The sequence below is a fragment of the Malaya genurostris genome, chromosome 2, assembly GCF_030247185.1.
Source record: "Malaya genurostris strain Urasoe2022 chromosome 2, Malgen_1.1, whole genome shotgun sequence".
In the NCBI taxonomy this organism is placed as follows: Eukaryota; Metazoa; Arthropoda; class Insecta; order Diptera; family Culicidae; genus Malaya; species Malaya genurostris.
In genome coordinates this window covers 299,587,652-299,608,443 of record NC_080571.1, presented here as the reverse complement: position 1 = coordinate 299,608,443, position 20,792 = coordinate 299,587,652, and the positions used below count along the sequence as shown (strand labels likewise).

The 20,792-nt window shown below is 39.5% G+C and overlaps 1 protein-coding gene across 1 annotated transcript in view; it reads left to right on the top strand.

Annotated features, from left to right (window-relative positions):
* The window catches only part of LOC131430763 (uncharacterized), a 181,386-nt gene extending 169,608 nt beyond the window's left edge, over nt 1-11,778 (top strand). Inside the window, exon 2 of the mRNA XM_058595966.1 lies at nt 221-11,778. Within this exon, the coding sequence (XP_058451949.1) occupies nt 1,483-4,002 (2,520 nt within the window). The 5' untranslated portion in view covers nt 221-1,482 and the 3' untranslated portion in view covers nt 4,003-11,778. The remainder of the gene's footprint in view (nt 1-220) is intronic.
* Nucleotides 11,779-20,792: the final 9,014 nt, after the last annotated feature.

Genomic DNA, 20,792 nt, shown 5'->3' with positions numbered 1-20,792 from the left:
AGTTGACATATCCTTCACGAAAGATTGCAGTGCCCGGAAAAAAACATTTTCCGCTTCGGCTAGTCACTAATGAACCTCCATTCAGCGACCTGAAGCGCTCTCGTTTTCTGCAGTTTTACTTTCTCGAAAATATAATTAATTTTATCAACAATTCTCGCTCGTGCACCCGCTCCATGATTATTAAAACGAAATTCCATCTTTTCTCTGCTTCTCATTTCAGAATATCGCCCGCCCTGGGCTGTCCGAGGTGGTGTTGGTGGAACGGCCGCCGATTATGAAACGATGCTGTGACCCAGCATGACGACGACGACGACGACCATCTCGATGGCAGCCGGCTCCGGTGAGCACCTTGGATTTGCATTCGCCGTGTTCAGGAAAATTTTCCGCATCGAAACCTATCCAGGCCTCGAGATTCGACAGCAGTCGGGACGGTAGGAGGTCCTCGTTATCGTAGCGTTAGAAAAAGGGCCTCGGTTTGACATTTGTACTGCCAACAGCATACAATCGTCATCATCACCGCTGAATACTTGTCGTCTGAAGTGGGCCGTATCTGTTCGTGTTCGTGTTTCTCGAGAGCTGAAAGGCCATCAGAAAAAAAACAGAAAAAGATGCAGTCAAAGATTATGACTCGGTCATGATTTTCATCCTCATCGTTTGACGCTGATGGGGATCCGCTGCGGTGGCTGTGGTGCAGTCCTGACAACGTGTCGGATAGAGAGAGAGAAAAGTGCAAGCACTGAAAATTAAGTGCAGATAGTGTCAACTCGATGCCAACGGTGGACGTCGGCGATTGTAGTGTCATCACCTCTCCCTCCCCGCCGGTGAGTGGGTTGAGGTTCGAAATGAAAATTAAAGACAAATAAGGTTCTAGCCAACTTTATACTGTATCGGATCGTCGGAAATGGTCGGATAGTATACTGCTAGCACAAATTAATTTGAAAGCACAAATCTGCGTTTTGTACACCGCCGACGAACAGGCTGATGTGAAGTGGCTCAAAAATTTGTACATTTGTGTTTTTTCTGTGGAACTTTGCATTTAGAGAATGAGTGGAACGGAAACAGGACGAAGCGATCAGAAACAATAAAAAATGTGAATGCAACCGACCTACGTGTGCCTGGCAAAAGAGTAAAAAAAGTGTCACAAAAAAGAACTAGATTTGCTTCAACAGTGGTTCCACTTAGTGGTTGAAGTTTGGTTTGCAATCCGAGATAGGTTGTGTGGGTGGAAAAAAATAATAATAAACAATTTAGTTCGGTGAATTTCCTTCGCGGGAAATCATCGTTTGCATCGGTTTCCGGAAAGAGAAATACAAAGTGGTGTGCGTTCATATATTCTGCGGCATCGAAGAGTATTGTGGAAACAAAAATAATTGCCAATTTAAGCGGTAAGCCTCGGCACAAGTGATTGTTACGTGGAAACGTTGGACAATGAAAAGCCCCATTAGTGAGTTGTTATTAGACTGCAGGCGAAATAGTTGAAGCATGACAAGAGTCCGGGTGGCAAGGCGAGTTTCAGGTCTGGATAAAATGTGGCTCAATCTGGTGATTCTTGGCGCGTTGTTCAACACGATGCGCCTGATGACCGGCGTGGATGGTTGCCCTTCGGAGGTGTGCGTGTGCAAGTGGAAGGGTGGCAAACAGACGGTGGAATGCGGGGGTAGATCGCTCAACCGAATACCGGAGGGGATGGATCCCGGCACACAGGTGCTAAATTTCTCCGGCAATGGACTGGCAATCCTGCAAAGTGAACGATTCAAACGGATGGATCTCATCAATCTGCAGAAAATTTATTTGGCCCGAAATCAGATAATAAAAATTCACGATCGAGCTTTCCGGGGACTGACCAATTTGGTTGAGCTTGACCTGTCGGAAAACATGCTACCGGTGGTACCGACGGAAACCTTTGCGGACTATCCGGCATTGATGCGGCTTTCGCTCAGTGGCAATCCTATCCGGACACTTCGAACGAATGCATTCAAGCATCTTTCCTTTCTGACCACTCTAGAAATTAGCAACTGTCAGATCGAACTGATCGAGGATGAAGCGTTCATCGGCATGGACAACCTCGAGTGGCTTCGGTTGGATGGAAATCGAATAGCCACCATTCAAGGGAATCATGTTCTACCGGAATCCCTGCATGGTATCAATCTGCAAGCGAATCGGTGGCAGTGTGACTGCCGTTTGCTCGATATTCACACGTGGCTAAACAGTTTCAATGTTCCCCAGCGAGAGGAACCGAAATGCTCCGGACCGCTTCGGCTAGTCGGGCAAGTAATCAGAAGTATTCCGCAGGAAGACCTGGCGTGTCTTCCAGTTATTACACCAGATTCGCTGTATCGTGAGATAGCCGAAGGCCGGAACATGACACTGACGTGCAAGATCTCAGCAATACCGGAGGCTTCCGTATCCTGGTGGTTTCAGGGACAGTTGCTGCAGAACGACAGTTTGCTCGCACCCAATCTGCACCTCTCCCACTACAGTGAGGACACGGGTGAGGAGAAACGAAGTGAGCTGCTAATCTTCAACACCAGTCCGGATGACAACGGAACGTTTCTGTGTGTCGCGGAAAACTCCGCTGGACGCGTTCAGGCAAACTACACGCTCCACATTATAGTGAAGGAAGAACCGGTGGTGGAGGAGGTGACCTTCTCGCAGGAATATTTTCTACTAATCGTGAGCGCCAGTGCTGCCACGGGTTTTCTACTGTTTCTCATTGTTTGTACGATCATATGCCGGTGTAGCCGGCGTAGCATTAGACGTGATTCTAGCAAAAAGTCTCGTGCAAAGTCAGCCACAGATTCGTCCAGCAACAGTCAAAAGTGTTCATCAATTACCAACGATATCGGCGAACCGTTAACTTGTGCTAAGATGAACGGATCGGTGGCGTTGAGTGAAAGTAACCAGCAAGACATTGTTCTGTATTTGAATACCGGAAACAGTCACGACAAATCCGGACTGAACAATTTGGCACTCGGAGGGCCTGGTCAGTTTTGTAGTCCTCCGTCGTCTCGAAGTTACCAGGATCAAAATCCCGACCTGATCAACGATGCCGAAAGTGGAAATAAGATACGTGGCCGTGCCGATGCTTTGGACTCGGATGTGGGGGAAAAGGATTCCGATGGGCAAAGCAGTATTCAAGATGCCAGCAGTGAAGCCAGCTATCAGCAAAGCTATTTTCAGCCGTCGATGGGAATACGGCCCGTGGGTCCGAGACTTTCGGCCATGTCGACACTGCCGCGAGGAATGAATAAAGACATGTATCAGCACCAGGTCGATATTCATCTTAGCCCGGGATGTTTCCTGGATCAAAATGGTTTCCCCATCGATCTGAACCTGATGGCTCAAGGTGGGCCCACCGTTAACTACTACCGAACGCTACCGCACAACCGTGGCCAGAAAGGGCAACCCAAAGTTCGCTACTCCAACGATGCCGAGTTCATTACACGAACGTCACAGACTTACAAACTGTACGGTGGCCCCACGGATGTTCGCTATACTGCCGAAGGATATCCACAGCAGCCTGACGATGACGGTACAGGCCCAAGTCAATTCCCTTCACCACCGGAAGGCTACAAACTCGAACCTACCGGAGTGAAACAACTGACCTATATGAACACTCCGGCAGCGTTTTGTGTTGGTCCTGCACCTCCCACGCAATGGCCATCGTTCCTGCCTGGTTATCATCCGCAGTTGATACCCATTGCCGGCCAGACAGGACCAGATTTCAACCGTTACTTACCTCCACCGGCGCTGACCTCCCAGACCGTGCCATGTAGCAGCAACAGCAACAGCAGCAGCACCGGACCGGCACCGATTCCGGTGCTGAAAAAATGCGTCGGTGCTCAAACAACAGAGCTCATGGATAAGGATGTGATACCGGAACAGCGCGAGGAGGAAGAGGAAGCCGAATGTGAAACCAAGCTTAGGCACTTGTCCGGACCACTGGCAGACAGTCCGGACGAGGGCTACGTCGGCGACAGCCACGAAACGACGGACATCTGACATAGAATGAAGCCTCCGCTTCTGGAGCAAACCAAACTGCACTCCTCCGGCTCGCTACAGCTAGAATCGGATGATGTGCCATTATAAGAGTGTGAATGTGTACTCATGTGGTACGGGAGTGTGAGTGTAAACTAATGTTAGGTGAACCAATGTGTTTTCTAGAGAAGTAGGCTTCGATTCGTGTGAAGAGAAAGAGACTCCAGTTTGCTGTTTGCTGGGTGGCTGGGCTGATAATTTGAAAGTATCATTAACACAGCAAGCGTTTTAATCCTTTTGTTCTGTTTACCGTGTTATCTCTTTTTTTTTAATTATGTCGAAAAATATTTTCACACCAACAGCTTTTGTTGAAATGAAAACTGGGGTCTTTTGATGAGTGACCTTCCACATGACGTGAAAATCCCTAAAGCATTTTGACACGATCGCATTCTGTTCACGCTTAAAGAATGAGTAATCATCTGCAGAAAAAGTGGAACAAATCTAATTTGGAGTAATTCCTGAGTTACTCAAATTTGTGTTCCTCCACTGAAAACGATGTTTGGGTAACTCCAACTCACTTACTGAGTTATACTTTATTTGTACATACGCCAAAAAGTGAGTAATTCTAACCTAAATTTTCAGTGAAATTTTATACGATATATAATAAAAATTGCTCTATTTATGGTTCTATTGTCAATAAATGCATAACAAATATTGAGTATTTGACACTCAATACTTGAATTTAGCTTACTATGTTTATTTCTTGTTCCGTTCACATTTGAGAGATTTCTTTCTTCAAGACAGCAGATCGAGAGGCGGTCGCTTAGAGCAGTGTGTCAATCGCACCTTAACATACATGTCAGTAATGCCCAGGCATCAATCAGACACACTTGAGCACATTCTTTCCCATTCTGAGGTACAATACGTAGCGCTCAGGCGCACAATGTCTGTGTCGATGGCAGAACCACGAGTTCACACAGTTCACATGCTTAGAAAAAGTTACTCAGAGTTTGAGTACTAGTTACTCATTTTCAAATGATACATGGAAACGTCAAAAATTGAGTAGTTACCATCAATAATAATGAGTAACTCTTACTTTTAATTTGAGTTTAACGCAAAAACTCGTTTTTATGTTACTATTCACAAGATCAGTCTAAAAGTTGTAATAACCATTTGTAGCAACAGGTTTCATTTTTTGTTAGTGAGATCGCGTACTTCAAGAGTGAGTCGCTTATCACAAACGGTGTTGTGTCTGCAAAAACCACAATTTTTAGACTGTCCTCTTGGTTGTGCCATCGATGCAGTTATTGTGTCCAGAAGAGATCCGTACTATGCTTCAGAATGGAAACAAACATGCTCAAGTGTGTCATTTATGAGGAACAAGTGACTGATTGGTGTCTGAGCAGTACTGACATGTGTGTTAAGCTAAGATTGACACACTACTCCAAGCGATCGCCACTTGATATGATATCTCGAAGTTAGAAATCAATTGTAAACGGAATAATAAATAAACACAGTATGATTATTTGATGTATTGCGTGTCAACTACTTAATATTTTAATACAATACTATAATAAAAGGAGCAATTTTACGCAAATTTGGTATATGTGAAATAAAATTTCATTCAGAATTTAACTAATTACCAATTATCAAAAATCATTTTCAGTGGAAGAACTCAAATTTGAGTAACTAAGGAGTTACTCTAAATTAGAGTTGTTCCACTTTTTCTATAGATAAGTGGGATCTTACTCACTTTTAAGTAACTATTTTTAAGCGTGCATCATTCCGGTTTTGGCAGGCACAGAACTGTTTGTGTTGAGCGGTTTACGCTTGCAACAGATACAGATGAACAGTGACACAAATGAAACGAACAAACAATGGCGCCTTTAGCTACAAATGGTTATTATGACTTTGAGATCTCTCGAGTAGTGACCTAAAAATGAGTTCCACTTTAATTTAGAGTAAGAGTTACTCGTTATCATTAACAGTAACTACTCCTTTTTTTGACGTTTTTCATGTATCATTCGAATTTGAGTCACTAGTACTCAAATTCTGAATAACTTTTCATAAACGTTTTGCATTTATTTGTTTTTCTTTAAAAATGTCAAAAGTTCAGAGAAAAAAACTTTTGTGTGCACGAAATCGAAGAGCTACCTAATTTTGAATAAGTTCAATCCTATTTCGGGATTCCGGTAAATAACCCAATTTTAGATAAAGGAGCTCTTAGTATTTTCCTAATTATGGAGTTCAAAACACTCAATTCTAGGATTTGTTCTGTTTCATTAATTATTACCATTCTAAGCAGAATACTCACTGTTCGATTTTGCTTAGCTCTTTGTTTTGTGACAACAATGGAAAAAGCGAGTGAATTGAAAAATTGGAAACAACTAGAGCTTAAAATTGCCACGCATTCTCAATGAAAGAGTCCAATCCAACAACCTCACATTCGATTTTTACTGTCTCATTCGTAAATGACCGCATCCAAAACAAACGAAGAGAGACGAAGCATTTTCGTCTCTCATTGAAAAAAAGAGAGTATCAATGTTACCGTCACTCGTTCCTATGTGACAAAACAAAATTTAACTAACGTCTGTAGGGAGAATCAGAAGATTTTCAGTTCTCATTTTTTCATCGATATAATGAAAATGTGTAGCATTTGGCTACGCTATTTTATCACATTTTAGTGATTAATCGAAGTAACTACACTCCAGAACCTCTTTTGAAACCAAAACTACTACAGATTCGAGGTAAAAGTCATTGTGAAACCTTTTTCTGCCATTTTCAGTTCTCAAATTTCGGCCTAATACCGACACTGCATACTATGGGATTTTCACTGAAAACTGCAAACGACTGAAAGGTCAAATGAAAGAAAACACACAATTCTCGGTTGATTTTCCAGAAGGCCGTAACAGCAAGTGACAGTTTCTCTTTGTTTACTTTCTCTTCTATTAATTACCAAGCGGTTTACACGTTTATCACTTAACTCTTTGCATAGAATGATGCTCGAAAAGTTCGACTTCCAAAAAGAACTGTGAAATCCAAGAAAATCTTTTTTGATCACATCACAATAATCGAAAGAGAGAGTGAACAAAGAGAAACTGTCACTTGCTGTTACGGCCTTCTGGAAAATCAACCGAGAATTTTGAAACTATTCTCCCGCTTATGTCATTGACTGGACATGGATTTCGTTATCTTAGTTTGCAAGTGAAGCTGAGAGTGACAGTAATTTCTTGTCTATTTTGAGTCAATGAAAATGGCTTCTTTTTAGCTCTGGGAACTATTCAAAGTGAGTAATAAGTAGGCAGTTAGTCAGTATTTGTCTCCTCTCGGTTTTTTTTTCTGAACCTGAACCACAAATAATAACCCATATTTTTAATAACAATGTATTTGGCGTGTTCAAATTCTTTATGATACTAGAAACTCAAAGTGAACTTGGATACGATCGCATCACCTTCGAATGTAAAATCGTTACCCCGTTGTTATGAATAAAGTACGTTTCAGACGGTGCGTCTCCTTCCGTCATCGTCACCCGTCGTCTTCATCAAAACTAGTTAAATATAATTTTTATGAAAAAATTCACATTTTGACAACGTGAACGTTCCGGTAAAGAAGGTATCGTACCAGCTTTGACGGACATTGACGTTCTGATGATGGTGACGGCAGTTAAAGGACTATCAGGAACGCAGATAAGGGTGAAAGACACATGGGGTGAAAAGTCCCGGGCCTAACAAAGAGAACACGATTTTTTTGGTTCAACATCGAACTTTATCATGAATGATGAATATCAACGTAATCTCCATCAGGTGCAACGCAATCATTCCAGTACCGCTCTAACATGTCAATACCACTTTTATAGAACGATTTATCTTTTGCCACAAAATAGACCTCAGTTTCAGCGATAACCTCTGCATTCGTGCGAATTTTTTTGCCGGCGAGCATTTTTTCAGGACTGCGAACAGCCAGTAGTCGCTGGGAGCCAAGTCTGGTGAATACGGTGGATGTGGGAGCAATTCGAAGTTCAATTCATGTAGTTTTGCCATTGAATGAATTGATTAAAACAATTTTTTTCTTTGCCATATGCGGTCGTTTCTTTGCAATTTCAGCCTTCAAACGCTCCAATAACGCTATGTAATGTTCACTGTTAATGGTATTTCCTTTCTCTAGATAGTCTATAAATATTACACCACGCACATCCCAAAATACCGAGGTCATAACCGTTCCATTCGGTTGTTGTGCTTTCGGACAAGATTCACCAGTTGTTGTCCACTCAGATGACGTTCCCGGAGTGAAGTGATAAATCCATGTCTCATCCATTGTCACATATCAACGCGAAAATTCTGGTTTGTTACGTTTAAACATGGCCTAACATTGTTCAGAATCATCAACATATTCTCGTTTTTGGTCAATAGGCACAAACGCGGCACTCTTTTTGAACAGAGCTTTCTAATAGTCAAATGTTCATGCAATATAAAGCCATCACGTTCTTTTGATATGTTCACGATGTCAGCTAACTCACGCAACTTCACTGTTCGATCATTCAAAATGATTTTGTGGATCTACAACCACGTTTGAAGTCAGCAAACCAACGTTTAATTGTTGTTTCTGATGGAGCGGAGTCTTCATAATACTTTTCAAGCCATTGTTAACTTGAACGGTGATTTTCCCATCAAGAAGCTACACAGCTAAAATTAAAACACGAAACTGTTTTTCCATTGTGTTGAAAACTAAAAAAAAGTAGCATCACACTTAGCACAGTAACTCACAGACCAATGAATATCATGAAATTTTAACAGCTGTAAAAGTTAGCAATAACTAAAAAAAGTTGACTGCAATAAAACTAGCGCCATCTATGCGTTAGGCTTGGAACTTTTCAGCCCACCGCTGTGCTTCTTTGTGGCTAGTGTGCATTCAAAATTCGATCCAGGTTAGCGGTTCAATTCGTAGGGCGCTGGCCTCAAAAGTCAGATGCTCGAGTTTCAATAGACTTAACACTAGCCACGAAATATCTTCTAGCTTAGGTACGTTAGAATTTTTCACTCGGGATCTTTGAAAGGGGTTAATTTTTTGTTCAGACGATCCTCAATATGCATCCGCAATACTTGATCTCAAGATATGCATGCAGCATTTTTAACGTAGGATTACGTCTTCCTTTACTATGCTCACCTGGGTGCGTTTTAAAAATGTCCCAACACAAAAGTGTTCAAAATTACTTCGGATTTGTTTTCTTACTAACGTTTTCCCTGTTTGAGTATTTTGTCTAATTCTTTCACGAAACGAATGGAAGAAGATGTAAGATTGTTGTTAATACCACGTTTATTACGAAAAGATTTTTAAAATAGTAAAAAAATAGGTCCAAACACGAAATATTAAAATTAACCGAATCGTTGCACGTTTGCTAGCTTCAGTCTATGATGACCATGAACGGAGACACACCAGGTTGCGAAGCTGCCATCTACGCCAAGACACCGGAACTACACCCGGCATTATTCAACTGGTGCTTCAGTCAATGGCGAACATGAGGTTCCGTTCATCCAGCCTAAACGCAGAAAAAAACAACAACTAGTTCTTCTGTGTGCATATCTGCTGTTGGTCATTCGCAGTGTGAGTTTCGCTTTAAACAAGAGCGATTACGCCATACAGCTTCTGGTCGTTTGCATTGGAGGAAAAGAAAACGAAAAGTAGACAACGATGGTATACATCATACAAAACTAGCCGTTCTAATGGCTCTAAATGTTATCAAAAGAACTATTAAGGTTATTTTCTTTGCAAATTGAAGGTAAAAATCATCATGTTAGTGGAGATCTAAAATAATTTGATAGGTTGTGCATTTTCCACTGTGCGAATTTCGTTCGAGAAAAATGTTCTGAACAGTGTTTAATATCGTAGAGAATTCCACAATTTGGCTGAAATAAATCCCTCACAGCATTTTGATAATTTCTTACAATAAAGTATTCAAATCCGAAATGGAACAATCGATATCAAAATGATATATTGTGCTATTTTCGTGGCCTTTGGGTCTGTCCATTTGTGAAAAAGCTGCAAACGAGATCACCTAACAAGAAAGCTCTTAACCAAATTTGGTTCAGTTTGGAATTAATCGGTAGTGCGAACAGATGTGTTGTGGTTGTTTCGCAAAGCCAGTTTTACTTCAAACAAAAGCGATTGCATCATACAGCTTCTGATCGTTTGCATTGGAGGAAAAGAAAACGAAAAGTGGACAACGAAGGGGAACATTACACATAATCAGCCGTTATAATGGCTCTAAATGTTATCTGAAGAACTATTAATACTACTTTCCTTGCAAATCGAAGGTAAAAGTCATGATTTTAGAGCAAATCTAAAATGATTTGATAGGTTCACTTGCACTTTTCACTGTGCGTAATTCGCACCAAACGAATGAAAATAAAGCTAGCATACGGCATATTAATATCGTTGAAAATATAGACATATTTAACGCCTATTTGGTTTTAATTTTTTGTACAATTCGATTTTATTCTGCTCCAAATTATGACACGTAACGCTTTAACATGCTGTGGAAATGCTATGGGGCTTCAGTTTTCGTTTCTTCATAGTTTTTGAAAAAACTAAAATTTTCATTTTGATTATTTTGTGTAAAATCCAGAGGCATACCTCACCTGAAAGTGTATGAACTGTAAATCAATATCCTATTTTCATGAGTTCAACTTTCCTGTCAACAGTTTTACCAATGCTTGCCAATATGAACCAGCAAACATTAACTGCTCGCTCTTCTTACGACGTGACACTAATTATGAGAAATGTTGTTATGCATCAAAAACAAAAAAAAAATAAAAAAAAATCACACCTGGTAGGAGAAACAAATCAAATAAGCAAACAGACAAAACAAAACCGAACAAAACGGAAGAACAGAAAAATAAAACAAATGAAAAAACTCTAGTGATGATAACTGAAATGATAGCGAATAAATATAAACAAAAGAAGAACACTTGAGAATTCAAACAGCCGGTTCAAGTGCTGTATTTATTGGAATTCGAGTAAGCTCATTTCCATCGGAATAAAATAAAATTCCAGTGGCATACTCCCGCAAAATAGCAGCGCAACGCGAGTGTATGTACGGTTTAATTTACGGTGCACATTTTTATGTTCGTTTCATGTTCGATGACCGGCACTGGACGGGTCACTCTCGCGGTCAGCACGGTCAACGGTGCCCCACCCGGTCTGGAAATTAATACTCATTTCGAAAGCATAACGTTTTGGTTACGACGATTTTTTTTTATTCGCCCATTTTTTATCCATCTTTGATTTCCCCATCGGCAGCAGTTTCCCAAATGAATCAACCATTTATTTTTTTGTGTATGCATGCTATTATTATTCTTCGTTTCGAATGATTGATTGATGATCTGCTCTTCTGTCACGCGTCCCGGGTTGCGTGGGGCAATTGGTGGGAGTACGCACCATGAATGTTCTGTCGTTGTAGTGAGTGAATATAACAGTGTACATTTGCAGGGCATAACCGTACATAATGGAAACAGCGGAAAAAATCAAAATCAAATAAAAGTAATTGATTGTAAATATTAAAACCGGTCGAAATGTAGTAGCAACAGAAGCAGCAACAACAGAGAATAAAATAAATATAATTCCGGCAAACCGTAAACTAAGTTAAAGAATCGGAAACCGATGTAACACATTGTTGTAAATAACATTTTGTAGATAAATTATTGAGTGAAAACAATTAGATTAAAATGAAATCAATGAGCGAGACCGAGTGAGGGTGGGTTTTGTGAGAGTAATAAAATAAAAGCACGACAAAAATTAAACAAATCCTTCAATGTGTTTACTTTAAATGATTCATGGCAGCGGGTGCCAAATAATCACAGCCATAAAAACTAATCCACCAGGCGGAGTGCTCCAAAGCGATGGCGGGCGACGCGGGGCGAATTCTATGCAACCACATCATCCGAGAAATAAGCTCGAACAATGACATAAATCTGCTCAAATTCCGATCGGAAATATGCTTTTCGGATTTTTATTGGCACGTTCCAACCGCCGAGTACCCCGCAGGCTGCCGGGCTGATTTTATTGGTAACATTATAGTTGAAAGTACCATAAATTTAGGTGCGGTTTTGGCCTGGGAATCGTTAAATGGGACGAATGAGAGTAAATATGGCAGCACTATTTACGGGATTGTTTCGTTCGTCGGACAACGGCACTGGTAGAGATGAACTGATTAACACTGATGGAAACTAGCAGGTATTATTATGGTGATTAAGGACATCCGGCTCGTTCCGTGTCAACATGGGTGTGGATCGTAGTAAAGTCCCGTTAATGTCTTCAAAAAGAGGGAAGCATGTTAATGCTGATCCAGGTGAGTTATTTTTAAGATTGCAATAGCCAATGTATTGCAGGTACTACTGGAACGAAAGGGCTTATAGGATGAGTTTACAAAAATGTTGCACCCGCGAGGAGACCCTCAATTGATCGAAGGACATTTCGGGAAACCAAATTAGTAAATAATAGTTCTTTAGTTTTAGAGATTCAACCTCTCCGTGACATAATTTGCGTTTTGGAATGGAAGTGGTTTTTAGTTGATTCCACAAATAAAACCAATTCTAGATGTAATAGAACAAAATTCCCTTCAATAGTAGCAAATTAATTTCATAAGAACATTATTTATTATATATATTATGTGTTTTCTGTATGTGATTGAGTTACCTCAAGTCCCATTCGCTAGCAGCGATGAACAAAAAAAAAGATGTTTCCATGTACACTACTATGCAAAAGTTTGAATCCACTTAGATGAAATATGTTCTGCCTTTCTCTATAGATAGGTAATTAAGTAGCTGGAAAAATCGACTTTTGATCGAAGTTTCAGAGACCCCTAGTGCTATACAACATTCGACTTAAGGATTTCAAATAAAGCAATGATTAAAGCTTGCTTCATTTAGAATTGGAGCAAACTTTTGCTCATATTGTGGCGCTCTTGGTGGACGGATTTGGAAGTTCTTGGCGCCCACGTGTCGGGAATTTTGTCAGCTTCACGTATGATTTTTGACATTCCGCAAATCGACTGTACTTTGTAAACAATCAACATGGAAGCCGAAAGAAGGGAAAAAATTGTGCACAGTTATTTGGAAAATCCATTGTGGTCTGCATCTAGGCTAGCTAAACAGCTGAAATTTCCCAGAAATACCGTATGACGGTATAAGGAAACATTAACGACGATTCGGAAGCCTCAGGCCAATCGTCGGAGTGGATCTGTCGACCGGAAACTGCGTGGTAAGATTTTGAAGGCGATTAAGAGGAATCCTAATCTGTCGGGCCGTGATTTGGCCAGAAAAAACGTGATTAATCCACCTAGCAGTGAGATGATACCTTTTTTTTATCAATCCGCATGTGTTTTTTGCATGGATATTCTTAGGTGTTTCAATTCTCATGACATTATTTTAATTATCGCCGTTTTGAACGGTAAATTGAGATTTTAATCATTCATTACCCTATAATGTCGAAACTGCAAATCGTATCAAATTTCAATCTTAACGGGTGACAATCGATTGAACATTCCATGAGATGTCGAAGTAAGCTCCACTTTAGAGTTTTTCGTCATTATTTATGGTACTTCTAGAGTCGGTGTTCAGCAACTAGCATAACCCAAAATGATTCGAATGGCCATAAATTAATACGCCAAACAATTTACATCTTCTATATCGGTATGAATTTTGAAAATTCATCATCTGTAATTCCAGAATCAGATAAAATTCACCAATTTTGTATGGGACCTTAGGTCCTTTAATTTGAATTTTTGTTTTTGAAGTTCGATTTGGCTTTTTTGAGAAAATGATTGAGCTTTGAGAAACGATCCGATACTGGAACCAGAATTCTAAAATCGGTGCAGCCGAAATCAGTTAAATTCACCTGAGGAGTTTTTAGACATCCTTGAGAAATTGTAGTGCGAATTAAAATTTGGGGGTACATTCCAAATCCACAAATGAATACCGCTTAAACTGAAATAAATTTATTTGGTAATCGACTATACAAATCTGCAAACCCGATAAACCTGATTAATTTATGTGAAATGGACATTTTTAAACTAAACACCCTGTATCTCCTAAACCAGAAGTCGGATCTGACTAAAAAGTAAGCTGTGTTATAGGATTTTAAGACCTCTCATTTGAATCATAAATGATTCTTTGATTTCATTTGAATCTTAGATCGGTTCAGCCATCTACGAGAAAAATGAATTGCATTATTTTAACTTCATTTCACATATCATCCTGTGGTTCCGCAATCAGAAGTCGGATCCAAACGTAATTCAGGAACCTTGTTTGGGAGTATACTACTTTTCATATAAATCTGAGTTTGTAGAAAAGCCATCTCCGGGAAAATTGAGTGAAATTATTTGTAACACACTCATTTGCTGATTTCGACGAACTGAGTCGTATGGTATATGGAAGTTATGTTCTTCCTGCATTTATTGCTGTAAGTAGTTTAAATCAATATAATTATAGAATTGGAAAATACTGCCATCACTTGGTTTACATATGTCATATTCGAACGATTATGTTGCCAAAAACGAACCGTGCTAAAATCGGTCCGAAGCAAATTGTCATGAAAAAGGATGCTGTACACAGTCTTTTTGGTAGTTAGAAACAATTGTATATAACAGTATAAAAAATCGTGTTTCACGTTGCTCTCAAGCATTGCTTTGTCATACAGCGCTCAAAACTCCTACTGCTGGAATAGGGGGAAAAGTCGCTTATACAAAAATGTCGATATCTCCGTTGAAAAGGGACGGATTTTAACAATCTATGGCTTGTTGGATAGGTATTACCTTCCGGAATCTAAGTCTGGAAACATATTCTGTTTTCAAGGTCAAATGTGACAGATACTGTCAAAAAACTGAAAATTCTGACTTCGTATAACTCAAAAGGTAAACATCCGATCTCAAAACCATTCAATAGCGTTCTGGGTGACGGGGAGACCTTTCATTTGCGACTAGTTTGATCAAAATCGGTCCAGCCATCTCTGCGATCTCGACCTCTTATTTGACAACACACATACAGACACACACACACACACACACACACACACACACACACACACACACACACACACACACACACACACACACACACACACACACACACACACACACACACACACACACACACACACACACACACACACACACACACACACACACACACACACACACACACACACACACACACACACACACACACACACACACACACACACACACACACACACACACACACACACACACACACACACACACACACACGGACATTTGCTCAGTTCGTCGAGCTGAATCGATTGGTATATGACATATGCCTCGGAAAGTTTTTCTAAAGTGTGAGCGAATTCTATACCTATTTTTTATATTCATAGAAAAAGGTGAAAAGGTAAAAACACACGTGTAAAACTTATTTTATTGTGTGATGTGATTACGGTAAGGGCTCCCTATTTCATCTCATTTGTAAGGACGTCGCCTTCAAACCTCGATTTAGCCACTAAAATCACTATAACTATTTCATATCACTGCCTCATTCGCCTTGCTCCACATTGAGATTTGATTCACATTCCTTGGAAATTAAAATAATGTTCATAAAACAGCAAAAAACACGTATGAAATGTTCACTACTCTGCTCCTAATTTCATCTCAATGGATTTTTATCCATCCTATCGTTGATCCTTTATTCATCCTATAAATTAGCAATGGCGACAGCAATCAAAACGAAATATTCCACTATTACACTCTCAGGTTCAAAATGTCAGAATTCTTCTTAAAAACGGCCTAATGCCAACTATGAGACAATATACGATATTTTTAGAACCAGTTTGAAATCATTTCAACGTTTAAAAATTTTTCAGTCGTTTCCGTTACCTTTCGCTTTAAATTTAAAATTTTACTAATTTGGTGAACTTTAAATAAAAACAAAACTGTGATTGTTACTATTTATTCATTAGCCCTTCTTAAAACAAAGTGTAGAGCCAGAGATGCCATTTATACAGATTTATATGTATTGTATAGATTTTTGCGTTCGCATACTGGTTTAAATCAAAGTACCGATTTTGTAAAGATTTCCTAAATTTAATACAGATTTGTACAGGTTCATAGAAAGAAAGAAGTAAAAAATTAGACTTTTCTCTCTGAGTATCTATTACTATTTGATTGCAGTGATTCTTTAAAAGTTTGTTAATCAACGGACAAATCACATGTTAAAGTGGAAATCTTTTATGTAGATACTTGATTATGAACACTGACAAACATTTATATTAAAATTTGGAACCAATTTGAACTATTTGAAGCCAGATATTTTCATAGAATATGTATTACGTTGCATAGAAAGTCTATATCTGGTCTATTTGTTTTCACTAATAAAATAATGTTAACAGATTTTATTGGTGAAAACAGATTTAACATCATTTTATTAGTGAAAACAGATAGACCAGATATAGAATTTCTATGCAACATAATACATATTTTCTATGAAAATATCTGGCATCTCTGTCCACAGCCGATGAAACACACACACTTCACAGCGTTATGTTGACGTATAGCGGAATGAAACCAGTGCTACTAGATTTGCCACAATGGTTATTTCATTAGTATTTAACATGCTCTTCCTGGTAATATTCGAAGCCAAAACAGTTTTATTGAAATATTAATATCAATAATATAATTAAACTAATGTCACGGATACCAAAAATATACTTTTTGATGAGATTTTGAAGAAGAAATACAATTTTTGTTTTGTAACATTATGAGATAACTTGGCAACTTTGCGAAGCCAAATGAGATGAAAACAAAGCGCAATCAAGTGAACTAAGTGAAAAACTTTCATCTCATATTTTTAAAGACTTTTATTGTTTGTCGGGTAGTTTTTTAAGTATTAAATCATTAATTAAACAAGTAGCAAGTGAACATTACTAATTATGAAGTCATTCAGCATTCAATGGTAGTGTAATTGTGCGAAAAAGTGATCATGTTTTGAGACGAATCGATTAGTAGATAATCAGAAACATGACGAACTGTAAATCTTGAGACGAAAATGTGTCCTAAATTGAAAAGTGAGTTTATTTTAAATGAAAAAAAAACGATAACCGAAGAACTTAAAACCATTTCTTTAAATAGGAAAGTGTGACAATAGCATTTATAATCATTTTAAAACATTTCACAGTTTGGTTCAGGTAGGTTTTAAAATATTATTCATGTTCAAAGTAATGAGGTGAAGGGATGAGATGAAAATAGGAGCTCAGATGAAATAGGGAGCCGTTACCCTATATACGAAGTCTAAAAACGCTAATCCATCTGAAAACAAATTCAAATAGAAACGTTCATTTATATCGGCTATTTTGATTATTAATTACTTACCAAAACCTATGTAGCCAAAATCTTGTTTTACTCCGTAGCAGCGTTGCCAGAATTTTTATATCGCAATGAAACGGAAATATGGGCTAGGCTTACTAGTTCATTCTATGAACCAAACATTGACGATTCGGGGCATAATGGTTATTTGGCATAATGGTCATTTGGCATATCAGTCATTTGGCATAACAGATGAAGATGCTGCTTAATAGAAATCGTTCTTATTTACTGTAATTTTGAAAGGTCTAATGCGGCTACGCCTCGTCGTTTTTAATGACCTGCTGTCCGACCTCGCTGCCGCTCGTTCGGACTTAACTAAGTGATAGCTCCTAGCTTTGGGTAATCCGGACAAACGCCCGCAACTAGACAGAGGTGATTTCTGCGGGGGCGCTGTCCCCCTGCAGTGGTCGGCGCTTCCGACGGCGGGTTGCCGGCGCACTCGCGGCCTACGGCCGTCTCGACCTGAATCATCTATGATGAACAGAATATTGTGCTATCACTAAGTGAGTTGCTTGTATGAAATGATAGTGTGCTATTTACTACAGAATTTTAAAAATAAAAAATATGTAATAATGCTATTTCACCTAATATTATCGAAATACTTGGACCGAAAATAAAATTCACATATTTCGTTCGAGTTTTCCTTGCACAACATAACTCGATCGAAACGCAAACGAAAATTTACAAATCCAATTATTATCATGGCAAATGGCATTATGCAAAATGACCACTATGCCAAAAGACCATTATGCCAAACGGTATTATGTCAAATGACCTTATGCCAAACGGGCCGCCCCCGACGATTCGTTTATATGAGACCTAAGGGTATTATTATTTGTATTTGCTCTAACCGTGATGGCAAAAACAGTGAAGCAACTCCGTTCAGAAGTGTGCGCGTTCAAGAGCGGTACCCCGCAGCGTTAAAAACGGACATCGTGCTGCGCTTTGGGGACGCCGGATATGCCCGTTCCGAAATCTACAACATATTGGCACTTTTAGAAAAAAATCAGAGCATCGAAAGAAAGCCCGTTTCCGGACGGCCGACGACCCTGAGAGACAAGAATCTACAAAGGAAGCTGAAGTGTAAGACCTAGGAAAAAGTGGCTACACCGCTACGTGCGCTTGGCCGGGAGGTCGGTGCAACCGGCCAAACAGTGAAAAAGTACCTGACAAACATGAACACACATGTCAGGAAACGGAAGTCGCGTCCACTGGTTCGGAGCTGCAGGCAATGATGCACCGACAGCAGCTGAATAAAATAGTCAACTCGGAGAATTGTGACGTAACCGGTGGATGGTAGCGACTGTCAGGGTACTTCGTACTACTGGGGCAAAAAATAGTAAAACTGTTCATGATTCCAAAATTATTTATTCTTCCAAATCTATTTCGTCCCCCTCAGAGTAGTCCCCCCTGACCCCAATACATTTGTGCCAACCTCAAAACAGTTGTTAAAGTCCATTTTCGGAATAGCCTTCAATGCGCGTTGCGATTCACGTTTGATGTCTTCAATTGATTCAAACCTTTTCCCCGGAGCGGTCGTTTGAGTTTGCTGAATAGCCAGAAATCACACGGAGCTAAATCAGGCGAATATCTCGATAATAAAAAAAACTATCAACATTACTTCGAGTTGATTTTTCGTCGCCGCGTTCTCGACCTTCTTTGAAAAACCCAATCAAAAACACTTACTTGTGATATACAATTATCACCGATGGCCTTTTGCAACATTCTGAACGTTTCTGCATCAGAAATTTTAGTCCGCACACAAAATTTAATGGAAAAAAACGAAAAACAGACGTATACTAAACACTAATGAATATTTTGTAGTGACACTTGGCACAGATGGGACTGACAGTCATACCAACCTAGACAAAAATATTTCGACGAATAAGGCTTCCGCGCGAAATATAATTTAAAAGTCTTACTACTTTTTGCCACAGTAGAATTTTACTTCCCTTACGAAGGAAGTGAGCTTTTAGGTGAAGTTCATTTCACACACAAATTTCTCCAAGAAGGTGCTGCTGTGGCTGGCAATCAGCGAGAAGGGGAAACCAAAGCCGCTCTTCTTTCATTCCGGATTGGTTGTGAACCGTGAAAATTACTAAATGCCTGTCGGAAGATGTGTCGTTCATCAAAAATTACCATAAGGCCGAAGACGCGCTGTTTTGGCCGGATCTGGTCTCGACCCACTACTCGAAGCAACCGTTGAAGGAGATGGAGCGGCTGAATATCGATGAGGTAACCAAATCGGGGACCCCGGCCCAACGTCTCCCAGCTGCGTCTCTTCAGGAATTTCTGGGCCAAACTAATGCGTAAAATCTACCCCAACAGTTTTGTCTTGAATACTGAGCCTCGATAAATAAAACAAAGAAAAAAATCAAAAGTATGCCTACACGCATGTTTTCGTCCGACATGGCGAATGTTCCGGTTAACTGTCAGAAGGCCGCACGTGAGGGCAATTATCTGTTTTAGCGTTTTTTACCACCATCCGAAAAAAGTCAATTTTTTTAATGCAAACATTATTTCATGAAGTATACTTTGAAAAACAATACAGCAATCATTCGTCTCTAATCTTAAAATGTATCGAGTATACCCTTCGTATATGAGATGACCGGTTGAGCTGAGACGGCGAATGCTATCGTAACCCTGTCAGTCTAAATTACAAACTTTGGGACATCTATGAGTGAATTTGGTAAGTCTTTGATATTTTGGATTTTCCGTCGTTTAGGTGATGTATAATTTATTTCTATCTTTTCTATTCTTCACACTTCTTTGTCAACGCTGTGGGTGGCAACGTTCCGCATTGGTGGTTATAATTTGCAAATAATTCCGAAATTCTCTTACCTAATACCTCTTATTGGTTGACCAACTGTAAAACTGATGAAATCAATTATAACTCAAGACAATATTCGATTTCGCTTCCATTTATATTTTCAATATTATAATTTATTCCGGAACAGCTCAATATTGAAATTCCATTCAGTGTAGTTTATTAAATTAAAGCTTGAACGAAAAAAAAAATTATAAATTTCTCCAGCTGACACAGACAGTTGTTTGGTATTGCAGTGGTAACAAGGTACATACAAAGTTCGGTCATTCAATTTGTTTAAAACCGTTGCGTTTCGACATGTTTTCCTTTTTAGCAAACATATGCGTGAAGCACGGCAGGAACAAATCAGAGCAATATTTACGTTGTTGATGCAAAAGTTTTAATTGGAAAAAAACGCTAATCAAATACACTGTTAATGTAGTCATTCGCACTCCAGCGTACATGCGTGCGCGTGTGTGTGTGCTTGTCCGAGTGGTGTTTGGTGTGAACGCGAGCTAACATTTATGCCATGTAGGCGTTATTAAAAAATATTTCTCTCTTCAATTCCCCGAACGAATCATGCGGATTTGGCAATAATTGAATCTGAGAGGATAAATGTTCACCAACCGAGCGAAGCTT